Genomic DNA, 24,239 nt, shown 5'->3' with positions numbered 1-24,239 from the left:
AGGAGAGAGATTCTGAACCAACTTCATTGAGCTGAACAGGACTGAGTTAAAAGGATTGATATTTGGACTTACTGTGTGCAAAATTTTTACTTGATTAAAAATTTCGAGGTAGCCTTAGTCCCACTTTAATATGCTGAACTGATCAGTCAGTGAGAGTAATCTGCCTCAAGATACAACATAGCAAGAATAGTTACAATATGAGTGTTTTTTCTGTGCTCCCGATCTTCCTATTGAAGCAAGCATCACTAGCAAGATTTGAGTTCTGCTTTGAAAAGGGAGCTGGTGACCTCTGTAAGTCCTCAATGCTGGCAAATGCTGCTGGTAAGAACTCATTGTAGTAATCAAGTGAATACCCCTCAGATGCAAACAGTTAGCAGTGTGATTGATGTTTTACTGAAATTTAGATCTTTCAGAAAGTAGTCCTCTAGTGAGTAAGTCTTGCACTAAAAATAGTCTCTTCTTGTTTAGTATATTTTAAATTTTATTTTCAATAACAACACCAACTATCCGGTCTGAAACAGTTTTACAGTGTACACAGTCAGTTTCAGAGAGCTTAATGTAAAATGCTGTGTTACCATAAAAGCTAGAGTCTCTGAATATCAGGGAAGCTGGCCAGAGTTGCTGTATAATCAACAGTATGTGCCTAAATTAAATCCTAATTATGACAAGCCATTTTGTGATCTTCATGTAAGTTGGGAATTTCAATTAGACTGCAGGGGAATCTAATCTTTAACCACATCAAGATTCACAACTTTAATTGAAAGAAAAAAAATGAAACTCCCTCCACTCTTGTAAAGAAAATGCCTATTTGTTGTCCTGAAAATGGATTAATGGAGAGTGTGGTAACCTATGTATCCTCTGCTAGCAAGTTTGTCTTCATCTCATTCCACCTGTGCAGCTGTGTATGTGTGCTGAAGTCCCATTTTTCTTACTAATCAAGGTGCAGCTTTTCCATCCTGGGGCTCACTGGATTGAAGGAGGCTGGAGGAATGGACAGGATTATGATGGATTTATTAGGTGCTGACTGTTCCATAGAAAGGATCAGTTTTGGGGAAGAAGAGTTTGAGTGTTGATCCCTTGTAGTCTTATTATATTTATTGTTGTTCAAGTGCTTGTAACCAGACAAGTGTTCTATAAAGCACACTTAAATAAGCATTGATGAAAGCATGTCTTATGATCCTCTGCATTTCCATGAGCTATTGAGAGGTGACACAATTGTAATGTCACACCAGGATATTATTTGACAAATTGAGGGAGTTGTTCTTAAGCCAAAAAGATTGAATCATCACGTTCCTTTTAACCTCTCACAAGTTAGTGGTGTTGGCCTGATTTGAACTGGTGGCTGAAAGGTAAGACATGATCCCCAAAGTTTCTTTTTTATAATTTGCTGTTAACTAAAGCAAAACTGCAAACTTGCCCTTTGATACTGTTCTCAGGGGTCTTAATTATTTAAAACAAAAACCCCTGCGTTATTTTTCCTCCTTTGATTCCTCACCATAATTTGTCACAGTTATGTTAACATGAATTCTGATAGGCTTTTTACTTTAAGGTTTTTCAATAGAAACGATAATGAAATGGAATTTCACTTATCTTAGAATCAGGAGGGTTTGGATTTTTTTTTTTTTTTTAAGTAAAATAATTGAGCTATGTTGGTAGATAGAAAAGCAGCAGCTTGTCTAAGGATTCAGGAATTACGGTCTTTTTTCTCCCTTGCTTCAAAGAAGGCATGTGACAGATAAGTGCAATACTGGATTATCAAGAATATAAATGGCAGTGTTGCTGTGACACTATTAGCCATTTGACTTGTTAACTTTTTATTAGGAATAAAATGTAGGTTTCAGCAAGTTGATCCAAGTGTTCATACTAAAATACTTCTGGTCTCAGGGTTATCTAAGTTACTTCTAATACGCTCTTCTTTGCCTGTGTACTGGCTGTATTGTGGTTGCCTTCACCTGCTTTTTAATGCTTTTTTTCCTAAATCCTCCTCAGGACTCCTCTTATCTTGATTCCTTATGGGTTTGACTGTTTGGTTGTTTTTTTTGTTCTGGTTTGTTTTTTTTTTTTTTTCCCCAGTTCTGTCTATTCTTTTCTGTATTTTTTTTCTCATTCCCAAAGCTTCCATTGATCATCTTGAAAAGTTTAGGAAGCTGGTTAGTTGTTCTTTCTCCAGATCAGCAGCTCAGTGCATTTTCTACTTTGTATTGCAGCTTTAGAGAGGATACTTGCTGTCCAAAGCAGCGAGTGCCCTTTTTTATTTCTTTGGTTGAGAGGCTTATACAGGTGTTCTGAGAACAAGACAAAAGATTTTTTATATTTATTTATATTGTGGGTTTTCCCTGTCTTTGTCAAGCAAGCTTCTAGTGTTGCAGAAAGGCAATTTGTATTCAGACAAAGAGCTGTGAGAGATCCAACTTAACCTGGTTGTATATTTGTACTATACATGTAATTAACATGAGGCTACATGTGTAGTAGGATGTTACAGAAGTGATGAATGGTGGGGCAGGGTCTATATAGTTCATGTGATCACACAATTCCAGCAGTACTAGGAAAATGCAACCATATCTGCCAATTAATTAAAGCATGAATTTAGGCAGCAGTGACTGTTGTGTTTATAGTGTTCTTACAATAGGATTTGTTTTAGAAGGCTCCAGAAGGCTGTTTTGAAGATCATAAAGTGAACTTCACAAATCATTGCTTTTAAAAATATATAAATATACGTGTGTGTATATATATGTAAAAGCAACCCTGACCTTCCCACCAGCCTTCTGAAACTAAGCTATTGCAGGCCTCTTTCCTCTGAGATTAATCTTACTGTAGATTCTTAAAGAGAAAATGAATTCTAATGAATCAAGTCTAATTTAATGTCTGTTTAAAACTGTTTTTATTTTAACAGAACTATCTGAAATTGAACCCAATGTCTTTCTTCGGCCTTTCCTGGAAGTAATCCGTTCTGAAGACACTACAGGCCCCATAACTGGATTGGCTCTCACCTCTGTGAATAAGTTTCTGTCATACGCATTAATAGGTATGTTATGTGGCTTCCTGGGATTTACCAAAATGCCAGCCAAATGTATCTCCTAGAGAAGTGTCTTTGGCCAGGATACATGCTTGCAATCTTAATGAGGAGATTGGGGAAATAAGAAAATTGTTTTTAACGCTGGGGAAATAGGCATCTGGAGTTTCTTAATGTCATACCTGCTGGCTTTTCATGCCACTACAGCAATGGCTGGAAATCGAGCCAAAGCCTCTAGTCTGCTGTGCGTGCTTATGGCCCGCTGCCGGCCAGTGGTGGCCACCAACTGCTTTTTAATGCAATCTGAGCAAAAGGGCCATAGAGGGGAGAATATCAACTTGGATTACAGTGTTGTACTATACATAAACACAGTAGACTTTATTTTGTTTTGTGGACTAGTATTTCTGCTCTAGAGTGAGGTTGGTTTTTTGTCCAGTCCCAGACGCTGTCCAGTGATGTACCAGTACTCTTCACTTGTCACAGTTGTCACGACAGAGACAGTTTTGCCACTGCCCAGACTTTCAAATGTGTGCATTCTCCTTTATATTTGTGAAAGACTAATAATGTGCATGTGGTCAGTTCCCATGGCTCAGCTGGCTTGTAGTAACTCATTAGCTGGCTTTCTGTCTGCCTTCAGTGCGTCAGCGTGTTGTTAGAGGTGCTTGATTTTTCTGTGTAAATTCTGTTAGTACTTTCCAATCATACCAGTGTGAATTACTTAACTTGTTATCTATGTTTATTTATATGTAGTGTCACATGGTGAAAACTATTTTACCTGTCTTCCAGCCCCCTGAGTTCAGATTTCTTAGTTCTTTTCCTCCCTTACATTTTAAGTGAACACTGTTGAATTTTTGCACTGTTGTTATAAATATTTTGTTCTTTCGTGTTAGCATGAGGGAAGATAAAGAAAGAGCTTGATGCAGATACAGACTACTTTCATGGGAAAGACACAAAATTAAAATGAGCAAAAATAGGGACTTGCAGGAAAAAAAAAAATTTAGGAGTTTGGTGGGATTTTACTGTCTCAAGACATCAATTAGTGGGCAATATTGCAGATAAGTGGCAAAAATAACTAAAATGATGCAATATTGATGTCACTTCATAGGACAATAAAGAAATCTTAATAAATAAGCCTGTAAAATACATCCCCCTGAAGGACTAGGCAATAATGCAAAATACGTTCATTTCAACATAGAAGGAGGGATAGACTCTTCTTCTGGGCTTTTGTGGTCTTGTGGGATCAGAACATCAGGCAGGTATCACATGTCTAGGCAAATGTCTGCACAGGCATCTGACGACAAATACTTGATTTGAGGCAGAAACATGAAAAAATGTCGTTAAGAATTTGTGGCCTTTCTCTAGCTACTTGTTATTTAGAATATCAGTTAGGTCACCTCAGCAAGGGTGCATCCCTGTAACTGTTAGTGAGCATGTGTCTTTGTAGCAGACAGTGGAAAAGACCTTCTGCCTGGCTTTTGTTGTGGAGCAAAACCTGTAATTTGAGACTTCCATTGCTGCTTCAGGTGACATTCACAGCAGCCTTGTCCTTTGTGCTGCTCCAGATACCAGTGAGGCTGGGATTAGTGGTGCTGGTTGAACATCTGGCTAGGGTTGTGTTGTTAAATTAAAGCTTTTTGGTCTTATGTTTCTCTTTGTAATAGAAGAATAAAGGTAGTCTAAAGACTCTTTGCCTAAAGATAGGAAAAGCTTAAAACTGTCCTTAATATACAAATCTCTTTCAAACTGTATGGAACAAGGAAGGAAGGACTCTAGCATAACCACAGTGGGAAAATCTCAGTGTGGTTGATATCTGTGGTGCATTTTGGGCCTGCATAATTGACAGGTGAAACCAGCACTTCTCAGAAGTGTTGTTAGCTGTGTGTGTTCTGTGAGTGGATGCCTTTTGCTGTCTGTGCTGGGTCAAAAACCAATAGTTGTCTTTGTTTGAAACAGCTTTCTTTTCCAGTTTCCAAAGCATTTCACTGCTAATCCTCATGCTGTCCCACTGTTTTTCTTATGCTGTCCCATGTCAGCAGGTGGTTATCTGTCTACTTTTCAGGCCACTATTGCTGAGGGGTATGTTTTAGAACCAGTTAGAAAAGAATAATTCTTGAGTAGCCTTAGAGATTCTGATTTCTGGTAGTTTGAGTTGCAAAGATCTGTTCTGAGACTGTTGGATGCAGTAGTTCACTAATAGTGTAGCATGCAATCCCAGCTCAGATAGATAAATGACTTGATATCTACCCTGTGTGAGTTTTAGTTGGAAGAGTTAGCCTTACAGAGATTATCCCCTGCTCTGAAATGAGTACTACTGTTTCAAGAGTTAGAGTTGATAAATTACATAGTAATTTTTAAAGTACAAGAAAACTGTGTGACAATACTAAACTCCCATTGATTTTTATCCCTCTGATTAGTTATTTACTTACTGAGCAGTTTTGTGCTAGCTAGCTGTAAGCCTTTTTGATGAGCTCAACCTTAGCTATAGGAAGACTAGTGGCTGCATTTCAGAATTGTCATTTTTTGAATTTTCCTCAGAAAAGGTATGTGCTCTGCTTATTATAACATGTCCACAGCAGCTTCTGGCTCCATTTCTGAAGTTCTCTGTTGCTCAGCTTCCAGTGAGAGGGTTTTCTGTTTGGGGAGCTTAAAGCTTGTTCTCTCCATTACCTTCTCTGTCTCTTTGGTGATTTGTTTTAGTTCTATTAAAGGTGTTACTGAGCAGGCTTCTGGATTTCCCTGATGGTTGAGAGCCTGGGTTTTCTGCTTTCTGTTTGTTCTTTTGTGCCCCTGTTGTGAGAGTATGTCCCATATGAAATGTATACATTTAGATGGTGTCTCCAGATCTTTGAGTTGTAGGTGGCAATTTTTAAACTGATGTTTTGCTTCACACAAACTTACTTCTGTTAGTGATTCTGAGCAGGCATTGACACATCTTTCTGTACTGTTTTCTCACAAGGGAAGAAAGAAGCAGGTTGATCTTTTCTGTGTCTTGTTTCTGCAAAGTAGAAATATCTGTGCTTTTAATTGAACTCAAGAGGCTTTATAAATTGACCCGAATTTGTAGAGCTGTTCCATGGAGCCAGGGCTGAAGTAGTCAGGCATGATGTGTGTTGGGAGAGAGATATGTTTATTAGTGTTGAAGGTAGGGGCTAGAAGAGCAAAGCAGTAGTCGTAGATCTGTTAAAGAAGCATATGTACAACTTGCTTATGTTTTCTTTTTGCACAGACTATGACTAAATGTATCCCAAAGCCTAGAGCAACTCACACATACAGGAAGAGGTGACAGTGAAGGAAATTTCAGTGTTCTGCTTGTGGGAGCCTTTTCTGCAGCAAGTAGCTTTTTACTCTTGATGCCCACTTAGCTGCTTTCCACTGTAGTTGTTGAGGTTGGTTAACAGTAATGCTAACGTAAGTGCTGGCATTGTAACACCACTGGTATTTTCTTGGTTTAATTGAGGCAATTTAGAATGATCCTACATCACCATTGATGGTTTGAGCTATTATTTCCATTTGTGAATAAGAGTTCATGGGGCACCAACATATGGCTGATTTTATTGCCTCTGGTAGAAGAGTGGTAGCTTCTAACTGGATTATAAGCCATTATCGAAGGCACACAGAGAACTGCTTTTGACAGCCAGGCCTCTTACCTAATGCTTCCCAGTATCAGAGTTTGTTATCCTGATGAGTGCTGCTGCTGAAGCAGGTAAAAATGACCAGCTGGTCTTAGAACAGACTCCTTGATAGCTCAGTAAGGTTTGACTAGCAACCTGGGACAGGAACTCATTCTCAACTATGCAAGATTTGTGTGTGTGTGTGCGTGCTGTTCCTGTGCAGATTTATGGGATTCCGGAGTATGCTGATGCCATTACTCTTTTGTACAACTATGAGAAGTTTCTTATCCTACAGCCCCTCAGAATCCCCACAGCGTAGTGGAGGCTGCTCTCTTCGGGTCACAATAAGGGCAGCTTGCTTTAATGCCTAGGGCTTAGCCCCTCCTAGGTGTGAACACAACTGGAGTCAAAAAGGCAGTCTGCATAGCTTCTCTGCAAAGTATACAAGGTCTTGCTTGGTTCCTCTGTCAGCTTGGTTTTTGCTGGAGTTCAAGAGGCTCCATTGCCAATTAATGAGGTATTAAGTAGTGTTTAGGTTGTCTCCTTTCTTTCCTAATGACTGTTTAGGTAGGAAGGTAACAAGATTCTTGCCCAGTGATGTATTGTTTAAGTGAGAATGAAATCAAAGCCAGAAGCAGCTTTTCTGAAGCCACTGTAATGTGGCACAAGATACAGTTACTAGCAACAATCTCTTGTCCTAAACATTCTCTCAACTGCACCAATGTTTGTAGCTACAAAAGACTGAAACAGAGAGGAGCCTTGATGAATGATTGAAGTGGGAGGCCTGCAACTCCAATATCTAAACTGTGATTGTGTCTGTCTACTGTTTTCTCTGGGGAAAGCTACTGCTCCATTCCTTCCCCAGCTCCTATTCCTTGGGAGGGATGTAGAACAAGAGACAATTTTTCCTTCTCAATCTAGTGGAACCTGTTTGGCATTTTCTCCTCATGGGGGTAAATTTGAGGTTCCTTGTGTTTAAGAGCAGTTTTCTCTTCATTCCCAAGGAGCAACTGAATGCCTTTAACAGTTGATTGTGCTGTATTGTAGGGAAGAGAACTCAGTCTTACAGATTAACATCTAAAAACATACAGAGCCAGTAACAACTGAATTTAAACTCTTTTTTTTGTTAAGTTACAACTTTTCAAAAATGTAAATAGACTCTTAATAAAAGCTCCCAATTTTAAAAACTCTGTTACTGGGAGGTGAGTTTCATTTTTGCAGTCACACAAATTAATGAAGCAGATGGCAGCAAAGTATCTCTGTGTAGATGTCTCCCCACAGAGGTGGTAGGCTGTAGGTGGCCTGTCACTGTCATATATTTTTATTCTGTTACTCAGATCCCAGCCATGAGGGCACAGCGGAGGGAATGGAGAACATGGCAGATGCTGTCACTCATGCCCGATTTGTGGGCACAGATCATGCAAGCGATGAGGTTGTCTTGATGAAAATCCTACAGGTAAGTGGAGAGAAATGGTAATTACCATAATGGTTGTTGCCTGTTGTAGAACATATCCTGTTACATGGAGATGAAGAGAAGGGAGCAATGTTTTGACTCTGTAGGAGCTTAGTGGCAGACTTTATTTTTAAACAGATGGCTCATATACCTGTGGTAAAAGCTTTTCCAAATGAAAATAATTAGAAGCTTAAATGAAATGATTTTTAAATTAAGGGCTTGATAATGTGGTAGTATTGATAATCCTACCTTGTGTATGGTCTGTGTTAGTGAGAGGTAAATTAAGCATATGGAGCTCTCAAGCTTCTTTTTGAGAAAAATTACTTGTAGAGACAAACCTATGAACTATATACCTCTTCAGTCTATGTACTTCTGAGCAGATGGCTAGTTACTGGATTTAAATATTGGGTAGCATGCAGCATATCAGGCCTCTCTTAGAAGTGGATTGGGAGATCATTCTTGTCTCCTAACCTGTCTGCTTCTTGAGCACAGCGTTCAGTTTGAAACGACTTCTGGAAAACCACTAGGTTTTCTGCTCATGGCAGTCCTCCTGGAGGAAGCCAACTTTCTCTTGGAAATGCATGCAAATGTCATTGTACTATGGGACATATGTGCAATGTTCTTTGCAGGTTTTGAGGACCTTGCTGCTCACTCCAGTGGGAGCCCACCTCACTAATGAATCTGTGTGTGAGATCATGCAGTCCTGTTTCCGCATATGCTTTGAAATGAGACTCAGCGGTAGGTTTGTTCATACTTCTGCAGTTAAGAAATTATCGTATTTCCTCAGCATTAACTAGTTCTGTTGTAGAACATACAGCCGTGGAAAGCTGCTGAGCTTTATATTATTGTGTCTTTTGTACAACTATTTGGAAGATTTGTTAGGAGTTCACTGTGCAACTTTTGACTGCTCTTTCCCCAGCTTTGTGGCGCCACCTTGTGATTATATGTCCATTTGCAGTAACGCGGTGTTGGAGCTGGTTTTAATAAATTTGCTGTAATCTCTGTAAACAAGGCTCGGAGGGGAGTCTGCTTGAAGAAGCCTCTTGATAATATCACACTGAGTAATGACACCTGTGTTATTTGTTTTTGTCTTCGCAGAGTTATTGAGAAAATCTGCAGAGCACACTCTGGTCGACATGGTGCAGCTGCTCTTCACAAGGTAAACCTGCTTGTGTTTGCCTCAGCATTGCCGAGATGGCCCTCTAAGGACAGAAAGATTCCACACTTCCACTTAAGGGCCTTCAGAAAAATCATCCAAAATGGTCATTATTTAGAGGTGGAAGGGGATGGAGGATTTGGCACGTTTCTCTTGGGCTGACCCTGTCAGACTGCAGAGAGACAGAGGTAGGGAAGGTTGCCTGGTTTAAGGTGTCATTTGAGGAGAGATGGACAGCCAAGTAATGAAGAGCTTTAGGATAGGGAACCAGTTTGAGGACAGAGAATGCAAACTTCACTCCAAAAAGGGGCGGGGAGGGGGCAGGGGAAAGTGCTCTAAAAAATATGGCTCTCTTCAGGAGAGAGAATAGACAATGTGTTAAATAGCCACATGTTGATTTCAAGCTGAGGACTTTGGCCTCGCATATCAAAGAGAATTTTAAACTCTCGAGATCATATGTCTTAGACAAATGTTCTGCCCTTTTCAGCACTCTTCAGGTAATTGAGATTACTTCTTTTAAAAGCAAGTAAGTTATTTAACTTCAAAACTGTTTCTCCAGATAGTGAAGTAATCATAGACTTTCTCTGGGTATTATAAAAAGGAAATGTGCAGATACACAAATACTTTTAGTTGGAAAGGATTGTAGTAAAACTAACAGCTTGTGAAACAGTTCTCATAATATTTTTTTTTCCTCATTGTCACACTCAGTTCCAGTGGGATCTCAGTTCTTTTTTTCTGTGCACCCTGTGTCATGCAGTGCACTGTATGAATGTGGGGCAGAGTCAAAATCAATCTCTCCAAAGAGGAGAGACTACATTACTTTTTCTCCAAATGCATACATGAATTTTACTTGGTGCTTATTCATACATTTATTGTGTATCCTCTTCTCTGTCCTTCTTGATAAAGCTTGGTTACACCACCACCATCTGTGCCTGTGGACATTGGGATAGAGAAGCAAGGCAAAGACAGCAACTGCCAGGGTGGTTTGGCCATCTTGCTTTCCAGAAGAAGAAATGGCCAAAGCTGTGCTGCAAGGATTTTATCCCTTCAGCAAGCAAAGATAGAACTGTACTAAAGGGACATAAGGGAGAGCAGTGTGTGTGGAGTTGTAGAGCCGTACGCATTTGTCATTTGGTAGCACAGGCAAGAGCAGTCTACCTCCTTGACTTCTGAAACAGGGACCACTTAGCTCAAAGCATTCAGCTTAAACTTAGATCCACTGAGCACCACAATTGTGTTTATATGATGCAGAATAGAGGATAACTATTGGGGTTTCTACAAAGTTAGTGAAAAGGGTTGCCATGACTAGTAATAACAGGTAAACTGCAAGAGTTCTGGTGCGGATGACACTCTGGCTCAGCAGCTGTTTTTAGCAGCATCAATCTGTTTTGAACCAATCTAATTAGTCCACTGCTGAAAACATACATTGAAGGAAAAAACCCTGTACTTACATGACCATTAACAATGAAAATCAATGTAGCAAAATTGCCATTAGCAGTAATAGCATGCAGAGCATCTCTCATCTGTGCTTAGGTTTTTTCCCAGAGCAGATTTGGGCAGGAAAAGAAACTGAAAGTGTCTCTCTTTTTTGGGGAAAATCTAATTTTTGTTTTCTAGTACCTGCAGCATGACTGGAAGGACCAGTCTGTTTTTTTCCCCTTCTTGTTAACCCAAGAAAGCTTATGTATTTTGGCTTGTTCTTTGTTTTTCAGGTTGCCTCAGTTCAAAGAAGAGCCTAAAAGCTACATGGGAACAAACATGAAGAAGGTAAGACTCAGCACTGTGTTGGCTGTTCTGCTCTTGTCTCAGGCTTGCGCTCATCTCTATATTGTTTGTTTTCACACTTGTGTTTCTTCATTCCTGCAAGTCCCTAGTTCACTGAAAGAGCATGTTTAACTACATAAGTGGACATAGCTTCATTATTTCTGTGGCATTAAGCCCACATAGTCCACTAGTGGATCTTGTTAATGATTCTGCTACCTAGGTGAGTCAGTCTGGATTCTGGGAACAGCCATCAGCTGCTGTGGGCTAGAAAACCCCAGCAAGTTATGGGACCTGATGGTGATGATGTCTGATCATTTGCTGTCTTCTGCTCTCTCTCCAGCTTCTTTCTCATCCTTCTTCATTCACTACAGGTCTAATACTGAGTTCTCAGGATGTATTTGTCCAGTTTTCCGTATGTAGAGCAGAAACACTTTGAGGCTGGTGAAACAGCATGAAAGCATTAGGAAATTGGGCTACTGTAGAAAAAGCTTTGGTGGCTTCTAGAAGGGGCAGCATTCTGTAGCAAAAACCTTAGTTCACATGGGCAATGCCATCTCTATTAGCAGCCAAATCATATTAGGCTGTTCTCCCTTTCCCTAAACGCACAATTTTCTGAGGGTGGAAGGTTGGGATTTGTTCAACACCACCATCTCCCTCTATACAGTGGGGTTTTTAGCTGCTGGATTCAGTATGACAAATACCATGATTGTGACCTTTACATGATTATTAATGTGATAATTTCTTAAGTGGATGGAGGTCCACTTGAGGAACTCCATATATACTTCTATACATATATATTCTTTATACTCCGTATAAACAATGTCAATAAAGATACAGGATTCTACTGTTGAGAGCAACAGGATGGGAAGAAGAGTGCTAGAGAAGAAATAAGCACCTTTGAACTTACACTAAATATTCTATTTATAACACTAAGGCTTCCACTCTTTATTTTTAATGATTTGAGAAAAGTGGCAATATCAGGTAAATATACATTTCAGAGCCAGTGTAGCAGTGTTTTGAGAGACTGAATGCTTACTTGTAGGAATCTGAAACTAGCTTGAGGCTTTACTTCTTGTGTAGTAACCTAATGGCTGCTTGTTTCTCTTGTTGTGGGAGAAGAGGCAAGATTTATCATGATAGTCTAAGGAAAGCTATAAGATACCAGACTAATGTACTTGCAGGTATCAGAATTTGTCATGGTCTCTGTAAAGAAGGCGTAAAGTGAAGGTGAATTTGAATTTAGGAAGGCTACCCTTATCAAGTGATGGCTGCTCCCAGCTCGGTTAAGTGATGCTCTGTCTTGTGTCTGATCTGTGCAGTTACCTTGTACTGTCTCTTCGCTGTGCATGCCAGGAGTCTGCCCTGCAGCCTTGCATTCTGCCAGGTTATTCTTCTCTTTGGGTTTACTTTGCTTTGTTTAAACCATGCATTTGCCTATCTTTCACAGATCTCTTCATGTCTCCTCAACAAACTGGAGCTAAGTAGTGGGGAACAGCCCAAAGCCCTGAACCAATTAGAGAGGGTATTGCTCTTTAAGAACCTGAAGGTCTCTCTCTCCCTTCTCCCTTCTTTCCTTATTCCCCTCTTCCTTCTCTTGTAAACACTACCTGAGAGATAGTTATGTTGTGTGCAGCAAATCTCCCTCCACTCATTTGACACAGCATGGCTTTTGGGGACAGTGCATGCAGTGGTTGCTTTGCAGTGTTGTGGCTGCAGCTGGAGCAGGCTTGGGAGGGAGAGACCCTTGTTTTACTGCAGCATTCAGTGTCTTGGTGAGTGCCACCTAAGACACCATCACAGCATCCTCTGAAGGAAGGGAGTTGGGAGAGTGTAGGCAAGATTCGGGGCCTCTATGACAGTGAAAAACTGAAGAAAATAAACATAACAAATGTAGATTGCTCTCTGAAGGCTCAAGTGTTTTGTATCCTAGTTGTTGATCTTGGTTATAGATGTATCAGCATACCTGAGGAGTCTCTTGACCCAGCATGCCTTAAACAGTTTTACTCAAGGTGAATCTCTGAGCTTTGTTACTTGATACAGGGCCACGGAGTTCAGTGTTCTTTAAAGTTTTTTTGAAGGAGACTGCTGTACATTTTCAACATATTTGGCCATGTTTCTACTGAAATTAAATATGGTTCCCAGCACAGTATTTGCTAATGGAGGATGAGTGGGGCTGAACTGAATTACAAAATGTGTTAGTCCCTGCTAGTTCCTCTAGAAAATACTTAGAAAGAAATACTGCAGGCCTGCAGATTGTTGGGTTTGAACCCATCATAGAAACCCTGAGAAACTAGTTTAGATGGGACCCTTCTCAGTTTTCCATGTTGGTTCATAAACTTAATGTAGCTTTAGTTCTTGTCTGCCAATAATGCTATTTGGTCTAAAAGGAGCTGAACAGAACATTGAGATGTGTTTGCCATTCTTTTGTCCTGTGTCTAAGGTCAGGAGAGTTTGGAAAGATAGCGGCTGGAGACTCACAGATTTATGCAGAGTTACACAGAAGAAAAGACCAAGAAATGTTTCCCTTTGCAGTAGAAAGTGTTGTAGCTAAACATTGGGTTCTGCGGTGGGAGTCAGGAGAAACCAAAATCTTAGTTTTCACAGATTTTGGGGGTGAATTATGTTCATAGTTGCCTAAGATGTATAAATACATTTCACCAGATAAAATTCATTAGTTGTTGCAGTACAGGCAGGTAGGTGAGATGACTGAACTGCCTCGGTGTCTCCAGGATTTGGATCGTGGACTGCGTTCCCTCTGCATGCTTTTGTGTCTTGAACGCTACTTGGTGTGCTGACCAGTTCCATGCTGCATCTAGAATGAGCTCATGTTTTAGTATAATCGCATTAGTTACTAATCATTGGCCCCTGCCCTTTTCTCTTGAGGCTTACAGTATCTTATGGAAAAACAAACGAGTGCAGGTAAGGTGGCTTGTAGAAAAATGAGATCTCATGGATCCTTTAAAAAGAATCTTGTAGTATTACGTTTTTCTTCACCTTCCAAGACCTTAGTTGGAGTTTTATTGTTAAAACCTCATCTATCAAAGGAAGCATTTGGAGTCTTGTAATTTTTTTTTTTTTCTTTTAGAATTTTGTGTACATGTTTCTTTATGCAAAGGTAACTCAAATAAATGTACTGGAATCTGTACAGAGTTCCAAGATTAACGAACAGTATCTCTGAGCTCCTTCTTTACTGTGATTTCTAAGAATGTTTTTTAAATACTAACTTCAGTCATTTTTACTGTGGAAATACAAGCTTAATTTAATCTGAAGGATCTTGGTAATTAGAAAACTAATGCAACTATAATATCACTGACCATGGGAGAGGGAAAGAGTTTTAGATGATGTTTAAAATTCAGGAGATTCTAATGATCTATTAAATTAAACGTACCTGGAACATTTAGTCAAGATGGCAACCGTAGGTTTAAAATCTCAGTCTGTTAACATGCAATGAAGCTTTCTAGTGAAATCAGGAAATGCCTTGGTATTGAAGGTAAAAAAAACCATTATAAATAGTTCCTTTAGTCAAAGACAAACTGTACAAGTTTTTTTTTTTTAATTTTTATGCTAACATAAAAAGCAAGATGTCATGGAATTGTTGCCTTTTAATGCAATACAAAATGCAGAATGAAAGATGTTTCTTTGCTGTCCTTTGATACATGTATTGTTTTAGAATTCCCAAACTCCGAGTTTGTTTGTTGAAACAACATATAGCCCCATGACGCTGATGAAACATTTCTATTAAGCATTTCTGTTTGCTTCTGCAATTTTTTTAAAGCTATGCAATTGTCATTGTAGTTCACTATCTCTTATTTGTAGGCAATAGCAAAAGAAATAAAAAGGGGGAGGGAGGAATTATATGGGAAGTAGTCCTATGTAATCCTAGTAGGTAATTCTAAAAGTATACCTGTTTGTGTAGAATGTGGAATAGTGGATGGTATGAGATGGAAACAACCTACTAGCTAATCTCACTTGTCTGTTAAATTGTCAAAAAAACCTAAACCAAAGCAAAAAAAAACAACAAAACCCCCACATAAACTTAGATTCTTGTCTGAATGCTTTATACTTTGGTTAAATGGGATTCTACAGAAATCAAAGGAGTATTTTTTTTGCTTGCCTGACTAAATTGTTTCCCATCTATGTGAAGCTGGTTTGACTCTGAAAGGTGGCACAGGTTCATCAAATTGATGAAAGATGGGCATATGTATTACGAACCTCAAGAGGAGGAATCTTGTAGTTAATGCAAAGTACAGGACAATCACTAAAATGGATATTGTGTCTGAAGTGCTTTTTTGAAAGGGCTACTGTTGAAGTGAGATGGTATTTGGTGTTGTGTGAGAGGGGAGATCAGAAATAGTAATTTAATTGTCAGCTTGAACCTTCTGATAGAATGGTTCAGAAGTTTGCTGTTTCTCATGAGCATGACTGAAGGTGAAAAAAGGGAGTTGACATGGTTAGCTCATAGCAGTAACTTGGTTTCATTTTGCTGATTCAATTCTGCACCCTGCTGCCACGACACCATCCCCCCACTCCCCCATTTTTATTAGTAAGTAACTTTTTACCTGGAAAATCATGGCAACAGGATATAGTAGTTAGAAGCAAAGTCAGTTATTTGAAATTATATGAAACAGACTTTCATGGATTTAACACAAAGTGCTTCCAAGTTTCCTTCCTACTCAAAGTAATTTGGTACAATGAACCTGTACTGGGTTTGCATAGCAAGGTTTTGGTAGAGGAGGTGCTACAGGGGTGGCTTCTGTGAGTAGCTGCCAGAAGCTTCCCCAGTGTCTGATAGAGCCAATGTCAGTCAGCTCCAAGACCTGCTGCTGGCCAAGGCCAAGCCCATCAGCAATGGTGGTAGCACCTCTGTGATAACATATTTAAGAAGGGGGAAAAAAAAACCCTGCACAACTGCAGCCAAAGAGAGGATTGAGAATATGTGAGAGCAACAACTCTGCAGACACCAAGGTCAGTGAAGGGGGAAGGGGAGGAGGTGCTCCAGATGCCAGAGCAGAGATTCGTCTGCAGTCTGTGCTGAAGACAGTGGTGAGGCAGGCTGTGCCCCTCCAGCCCACGGAGGTTAACAGTGGAGTAGATAACCAGCTGCAGTCCATGGAGGACCCCATGCCAGAGCAGGTGGATGCCTGAAGGAGGCTCTGATGGCATGGGAGGCCCATGCTGGGTCAGGCTTCTGGCAGAACCTGGGGACCTGTGGAGCAAGGAGCCCACGCTGGAGCAGGCTGGCTGGCAGGACTTGTGACCCAGTGGGGGACCCACTTCTGTTCCGGAAGGACTGCACCCCATGGAAGGGACCCACGCTGGAACAGTTAATGAAGAACTGTAGCCTGTGGGAAGGACTCATGTTGGAGAAGTTTGTAAAGCACCTTCTTCCATGGGAGGGACCCCATGCTGGAGGACGATGTGAGGAGTCCTTCCCCTGAGAAGGAAGTGGCAGCAACAACGTGTGATAACTGACCACAATCCCCATTCCCCATCCCTGTGCCGCTGCAGGGGAGAAGGTAGAGAACTCGGCAGTAAAGTTAAGCCCAGGAAGAAGGAAGGGGTGAGGGGAAGATGTTTCAAGATTTAGTTTTTATTTTCTCATTATTCTACTCTGTTTTGATTGGTAATAACTCGAACTAATTTCACCAAGTTGAGTCTGTGTTGCCCGTTGTGGTAATTGCTGAGTGATCTCTCCCTGTCTTTATCTCAACCCATGAGCCTTTCATTTTATTTTCTCTACCTTGTCCAGCTGAGGAAGGAGAGTGATAGAGCAGCTTTAGTGGGCACCTGGCATCCAGCCAGGGTCAACCCACTACAGAACCCTAAGTCTTCAGATTTTATTTTATAACTTACTGAAAAGGGGAAAAAAAATAAATATAACTATTTCTAGAATAGTTGGTAGGTAAAGTAAAACTGCCTGGTCCAATCAGCAGCTTAAGCCTTTAATGCAATAGAAAGGGAAGTTAATTAGAGGTGAAACATTAGAAATTGGCAAGAATGAAAGATAACATACATCAGTCTTACTTCAGTCACTGGGAAAGTTCTGGACCAGATCCTCCTGGGGCCTGTCACAAGTCAAATGAAGCATGTGATTGGGAAAAGCCAGCACAGATTCACCAAGGGCAAATTGTGCTTGACAAACCTGATTGCCTTCTATGACAGAGTAAACTGCTAGGTTTATGTGGGGCAAGTGGTGGACATTGTCTACCTGGATTTCTCCAAGGCTTTTGCTATGGCTCCCCACAGCCTACTCCTGGAGAAACTGATGCGTTATGCTCTAGACAAGTGGTCCCTGCGGTGGATGGGGAACTGATAGACAGGCTGCACCCAGAGGGTGGTGGTAAATAGCTCCTCTTCAAACTGGCAACCTGTCACAAATGGGGTCCCTCAGGGATTGATATTGGGCCCACCGCTGTTTAATATCCTAAGTGATCTGGATGATGGTATCAAGTGTACCCTGATGAAGTTTGCTGATAATAACCAACTAAGTGGGGAAGTGGACACTTTGGAAGGGAGAGCCACCCTCCAGGAAGACCTGGATAGGCTGGAAGAGTAGGTGAACAAAACCTTATGAAGTTCAACAAGGATGAGTGTAAGGTCTTGCACCTGGGAAAACATAATCCAGGAGTGCAGCATAGACTGGGATCTACCTGGCTGGGGAAAGGGACCTGGGGGTCCTGATGGACAAGCTCAATGTTAGGAAACAGTGTGCTGCACCAGCAAAGAAAGCCTATAGGGTGCTGGGTTGCATCAACAAGGGTACCACAAGCAGAGATAAAATGTCATTATCTCACTCTACTTGGCACTTGTCAGGCCACACCTGGAATACTGTGTTAAGTTTTGGTCCCCACTATACAAGAAAGATGTGGACAGTCTGGAGAGGGTCTAGAGAAGGGCCACAAAGATGATCAAGGGACTGGCAAGCCTGCCATAGGAGGAGAGGCTGAGAGAATTGGGTTTGTTCAGCCTTGAGAAGGTTTAGGGGAGACCTTATCACCATGCTCCAGTATTTAAAGGGTGGCCACAAAGAAGATGGGGACTCTGTTTTACAAGGAGTCACATGGAAAAGGTGAGGGGTAACGGCTACAAGTTACTCCTGGGAAGATTCCTATTGGACACAAGAGGAAAATTTTTCACAGTGAGAACAATCAGTCACTAGAATAATCTCCCCAGGGAAGGGATGGATTCCCCAACATTGGACACTTTTAAGGTTCAGCTGGACAGAGTGCTGGGCCACCTTGTCTTGACTGTACTTTTGCCAAGAAAAGTTGGATCAGATGATCCTTGAGGTCCCTTCCAACCTGGTATTCTATGATTTTTATATAGCACTATGAAGTGGTAAATAGGAAAGATGAGAGCACTGACAATTTTTACATGAAATGATCGTGATCCATAAGCATTTTGAAATCTACAGAATTTTATTTTTAGCTGTATGCTTGTCACACAAGTGTTTGTCAGAAGCTGTGATTTAGAAAGAGATTCTTGCTGCAAAATCTGGAAGAAATAATGAGCAAAGTAGTTCTGAATCTGTTGTTAATTAACAAGCTTAAAGAAACTGTAGCATAGCTAAAACTTGGGAATTAGTCATCAAACAAATAGAACTTGTGGTGTAAAGAAAAGTTACACAAATGGTTTACTGCACTGGGACATAACATTTTCACAAGCTTTGTTTAAATGAGAAGAATTATAGGCTGTGTACAGCAAGTTAGAATTCTAGCTGGAAAAGAGAAAGGCATGGAAAAAACAGTAGCAGGACCCAGGAGGTTTATTGGCATTTAAGAATAGTAGTAGCTGGAAGAAGGCAAGTTGCAGAAAAGGGAAGAGACCAAAGAATATAGGTGTCTTCTAGAGAATTTAAATCTGATACAAGGGATATAAGAAATAAGGAATATTATAGTCTAAAATATAATTTAACTGGGATAAATTTACAAAGAAGAATACCAAATAGGGACAAGTACTGAAACTTGCTGAGTGGTTTCCACTACATGCAAGGTATCTGTTCAGCGGTTAAATTTTTCACCCCAAATTGAAGAGGTCTGACAGCATCAGAAAAGCTGACTGCAACTACCAAACCCAAGAGTGAGTGCAATCCTGCGCTTAGAGGAACTTATTTTAGAAGGAAGCTGTTTTCAGGCCTGCTGTTGCCATTGTCCATGTGACTAAATACTGTATTGTTTTTAGGAAGTTTTGGAGTATCTGTGTGTGCCTGTAATGATAGCCCTCTGCAGCAAATGCCACACAGTCTGCATTGCTCCTGCTGTGATTCTTGTTTGCTTGATCAAAAATATAAGAACTAGAAATAGGATACTGGTCAAGAAGGATGTCAAAGGTTAGCTTGGATTTATATCTGAAGATCAGTAATGACAGAACACGGGTGAAAGTAGAACATGGTTTGTTTCTAAACCACTAGGGTGATATTTACAATGTGTCATGTACCAGGCGTGAGTGAAGTGTTAGTGAAACTGTTGTTAAAAGTGAAAGATAGCTGGAGGAAAATGAACATGGCATTGCTATGAAGATGAAAACTGAATTGGGGCAAGAGATAAGTGTTAGAGCTGCAGGTTGCAGCACGAGTCTGGGTGTTCAGGCTTCATTCTCAGCCTTCATGTATAGATGATGAAATTTTAATTGAAAGTCAAACCTAACTAATAATTGCTTATATACTTTAATTGATGACCTTTAGAAGTCTGGAAAAAAGCTTGGAAAAAAGAAGTTGGCAAAAGCTGTGATATTTCAGATGTTCTTTGAAAATCCATTTGAGATGTTAGGTCTAAAAGAATTATTTATCCTAATGCAAATCTAGGAGGTATTGATAGGGAAGAGGGAGTGCAGTGGTAATTGAACTCTTAATTATATATTATAACAGAGTAACTGCAGTAAATTGTCCCTTGATTGAGGCGTGGAGTGTTGGCTAATAAGTGGGTAGTGGGGAGTCAGGGGCTGGTTTGCATGATTTTGAGGTGCTGGTTAATTTGTGTGAAATATTTAAGTGCTGTTGCCTGACTTTGAGGGTTTTGAGACAGCCTTTGTGTGTTGGCTTGTGTAATCCACTGTGCTACATGGTTTTGCTATACTGATATTCTTAATGATTATTGGTTTTCAGTTGAAAATGAGAGCTGGAGGAATGAGTGAATCATCAAAATGGAAGAAGCAAAAGAGATCACCAAGGCCTCCTCGCCACGTAACGAAGGTCTCTCCTGGGACAGAACAGCCAGCAGCCAATGTTAGTAACACCACAGGTAAGTTGAAATCTGTTTCCAGAGACCAGACAGCATCCGTTCTAGAGCTGTTTTGGAATCAGTCTTTATTTCATTTATCTTAGCATGTTGTTTTGCATTAGGTTTTTTTATATTACTTCTCAGTGACTATACCAATAAAACATATCATAGCTTTTCAGGTCCAGGCTAATGAGTTTGAAGGAGATGAAGTATGTATTGAAGGAGCAAAGCATAGCCCTGTGGTTGACTTGACAGCATTTCTCTGCCTTCAGTGTGCTACAGGGGTGGTTTGTACAAAAGGGAAGTTGGAGGGTGCAGCAGGTACATGAAAGAGGTTGAGAACAAGAACGATGGTAAGAGGAGAGCTAAGGGGAATGGAGCTGGGGAGAAGGTTTCCTGCAACAGGAGATTGCTGACTTAAGTAATATATTCTTTCCTGTGTTCCTGAAGGGTGTACTAAAGGGTGTGGTTGTAGTGGTAATGAGAGAGGAGCAAAGTGTGACTGGTGAAAATGTACAGGTAGAACTGAGGGGTGTGCAGAAATCAAGGATTTAAAAATGAAGAGGTCTCTCACTACAGATGTAAAGACTGAAGGTCTGCACCCACAGTCCATGAAATTTGAATAAAGGGATACACTCTGTGGGAGAGGGAAATATGGGGTGTGCTTATGACTGTTATGGGAAGAGTAAAGACCTTGATATGGTAAGGAAGCATCAAGAGTCATGTAGGGAAAAAGGTAGAGGCAACAGCAAAACTACCAGAAGGGGGGATTGTGCGCAGGAAACTAGTGGGTATCTGCATGAATCCTTTTTCACATGCTTTGATTCAATCTGCAGAAGTGACACAGTATGTGACTAGTGCTACAAGCTCAAGAGTTTAATGTTGGGGGCTTCCATATTCTGTTGTTGTATAGGAGTAGACTAAATAGTTACAACTGGTTTTAACCTCTCCTCTGGTTAAATGAGTTCCTCTGGATGCAAAGTACCCTGTTGTGCACTCTACATTTTGATGGTTCAGACATAAGCATTAACAGTGAAAGGAAACACACAGAAAAATAGAAACAATAACTATGTAAAATACCTAGTTCTTACACTTATTATGTCACAGGAAACTATTCAGTGTAGTGTGAACGATCCCAAGTGTGTTTCTACAAAACAGCATGATTGAGGAAAACCAAGGAAATAATAAATATGATCAAATTACATGTAACTCAAAACATACATCCAGATGAGAACTTCTCTACATAGGTCATCATTATATTTAAGCTTTCAAATAGGTATTAAATTCCATTAAACAGCATTATAACTCCTGTAACATTTTAGAGAGAACGTTGATTTGTGTTACAAAGCATGTCATTAACTCTGACCTTGTAGTGCTAGGGAGTGTATTAATGGTGCTTTTTAGGCCAGAATCCTGTCTTAACAGCTGAAGAAGAAAAGATTGCAAAATTGATCATGTATTCCATTACATTTCTTAAAAATCTGGTAATATCCTGCTACTTGTTTAAGACATTTCCAACAATCAGGTCAATAAAACACCAGCATGCAAAACCATACACATTTCACGTGTAAATTCGTAACATAACTCTGATTTGTGCCATTATTACTGTGCCCTGCAGTATATCTTCTTTTTTAAATATTTGTTTTACATTTTTTTAAGTTCTCCTCAGAACCCTAAGTGCTGCAAATATGTGGGTTCTTTCTAAAGGAAAACTTAGATTCTTGGAGCACTGTCTCTTATTTAGAAATAGTAAAAATCTTTCACTACTCCATTTCAGACTCATTTGAATTCTATTGCAATTCCATTTGTTTAGGGAGAATTAAAGAAATAGGTCTTGCCTTCCAATCAAGTTAAAATTTTCACTTTGAAAGAATGACTAATTCTTGATGCAAATCTTTAAAGTGGTTGTGCTGTATCAAAGAGTAAAGTACACCTTTTGGACTATCATCAGATTTTATAGAAACCATCTACACCCTTTAACTATGTGAATTATCTTATTTGCCGAGTCTGTCAGATTCCAACTATTGTGTTTAACTTGGAAAGCTGATAGTATCTTACCTGTTCACCTATTTAATTCATTAATACCTACCAAAAGAGAGCTTAGTTTATCTGTGTTCTCTCCATTAATGCATAACTAACTGAGATCATTTATAATGTGAAGTAGTGATCAAAGTAATTCTTAGTTGCTGTATTCAATGTATGAATTTGCGGTTGAGGGACAGAATAATACTGATCTTTTTGCTTCTGTTTCTCATCAGCAAGCGGAGTTACTTTCATAGATGCTCCTTCTCCCAGCTCCTCTGGGAGCTCAGAAAACGTTTCATCTGTTGTCAGCCCTGCTACAGACAGTGGTTTGGAGTTGTCCTCACAGACTACCTCCAAGGAAGACCTGACAGACTTGGACCAAGTCGCTTCTTTGGGACTTAATGCAGGAATGCCTTCCAGTGAGGCCAAAGTCACTGAAAATCAAAATCAGCCTGAACTCCAGGTACATGGATATAACTTATAAAGGAAAGTTCCAACTCCAAGCATAATTAGTTGAGGGTTTAGCACACTCACTCTCTTTCTGTCTCTCTTTTTGGTCATAGGGTATATATTCTATTTCACAGTTTAGGGTCAGAATAAAACATTCCTCACTGTAAGCGATTTGTAAATTCATGAACATTCATTCTTTGTTTTCTCTTGAGACCATCCCCACTGGCTCGGAAATTATAACTGTGCAGCCCAACAATGCACCTACATAGCTAGTTGTACTCTTGCTGATACATTAACCTTAATTAAAGCAGAAATTGTTAGAGGGAAAGACAGAGGAAATCTGCAGAAGTAATTTTATTATATTCAGTGAACAATTTGCATGAGTTTGTAGAAATTCAGCTGTTGGTGTTTGTGCACATGCATTGCTGTTGCTAGGAAATATAACAAAACTGAACCAAGGCATTTGTCAGTAAGTTTTCCTCTGTGTTGTCTCTGCTTCCCCTTCAACATTATTACCATTGAGAGGATGGATTAAAGCTCCATCCTTCCCTCTGAGAGGGAACCTCTCAGAGCTGAGAGTCAGAGATATTTTGAGTGCTAAAAATGCTAAGAAGGCATAGATAAGAATAGTGTGCTGCAATTATGTAGCATTTAAAACCAAAAAATGAGCCAAAACCTAACGTCAGGTGCAGTAAGAACTGATAGGTTATAGGAGTATTTTCAAAGTGAAGTCCTTATTCATGCAACCTAGAGTTATGTAAAATAGATAAGAACTAGATGGAAAGCGCAGAGAGGGCTGCAGGTTATCTAGAGGCATTCTTTACTCTTAAATTTTGTTTTTCTTCTCCTCTTCCATTAGTGACCTGTGTAGTTTTAATAGTTCTGAATGAACAGTGAACAGATAAGTCTTTCTTTTAGTTTGTCTAATGCTTGTTAACTCTTGTTTTGCTTCTTTTTTTCTCAAATGACTGATATCAATGAAGAATGAAAGTCTGAGGGAGGAGAAGACCCAGTCAGCTTCTGTCGAGTCTATTCCTGAGGTCCTGGAGGAGTGCACATCTGTAGCAGAACATTCTGACTCTGCCTCAGTTCATGATATGGACTATGTAAATCCCCGAGGTGTACGTTTTACTCAATCTTCCCAAAAAGAAGGTGAGAGTTTGGAAATATTGCTAAAGTCCTTTCTCCCTTCCACCATTCTATTTCACTTTCTGCTAAGAGAGTGATAAGCTGCTGTCCCTCAGCAGGTCTGTAACAATTTAATTTGTAACACTTGTTAGGCACCTGCTAAAAGCAAAAGCAAAGTTAAGAGTGCTAATCTCTCTTTTTCCTTTAGGAGCAGCACTGGTCCCATATGGGCTACCATGTATTAGAGAACTGTTCCGTTTTCTTATCTCGCTCACCAACCCTCATGACCGCCACAACTCTGAGGTGATGATCCACATGGGGCTGCAGCTGCTAACTGTTGCCCTGGAGTCAGCACCCATTGCAAACTGCCAGTCCCTCTTGGGACTTGTGAAGGAGGAGTTGTGTCGGCACCTATTTCAAG

The 24,239-nt window shown here is 40.1% G+C and overlaps 1 protein-coding gene across 4 annotated transcripts in view; it reads left to right on the top strand.

Moving 5' to 3' along the window:
* Positions 1 to 24,239, top strand: part of GBF1 (golgi brefeldin A resistant guanine nucleotide exchange factor 1) — a 111,486-nt gene that overhangs the window by 59,827 nt on the left and 27,420 nt on the right. For 2 of the 4 annotated variants that reach the window (XM_032982047.2, XM_032982045.2), the window contains exons 4-13: positions 2,894 to 3,025; positions 7,962 to 8,080; positions 8,707 to 8,815; positions 9,176 to 9,236; positions 10,946 to 11,000; positions 13,881 to 13,916; positions 20,101 to 20,236; positions 22,474 to 22,703; positions 23,674 to 23,842; positions 24,027 to 24,238. In XM_032982047.2, the coding sequence (XP_032837938.1) occupies positions 2,894 to 3,025; positions 7,962 to 8,080; positions 8,707 to 8,815; positions 9,176 to 9,236; positions 10,946 to 11,000; positions 13,881 to 13,916; positions 20,101 to 20,236; positions 22,474 to 22,703; positions 23,674 to 23,842; positions 24,027 to 24,238 (1,259 nt within the window). The remainder of the gene's footprint in view (positions 1 to 2,893; positions 3,026 to 7,961; positions 8,081 to 8,706; positions 8,816 to 9,175; positions 9,237 to 10,945; positions 11,001 to 13,880; positions 13,917 to 20,100; positions 20,237 to 22,473; positions 22,704 to 23,673; positions 23,843 to 24,026; position 24,239) is intronic. The other 2 variants (XM_032982049.2, XM_032982048.2) reach the window with 1 other exon arrangement.

The sequence above is a fragment of the Tyto alba genome, unplaced genomic scaffold (genome assembly GCF_018691265.1).
Source record: "Tyto alba isolate M040663 unplaced genomic scaffold, T.alba_DEE_v4.0 Super-Scaffold_1, whole genome shotgun sequence".
Classification (NCBI taxonomy): Eukaryota; Metazoa; Chordata; class Aves; order Strigiformes; family Tytonidae; genus Tyto; species Tyto alba.
The sequence above is the reverse complement of the archived record's forward strand: the minus strand, read 5'-3'. Positions and strand labels throughout refer to the sequence as shown.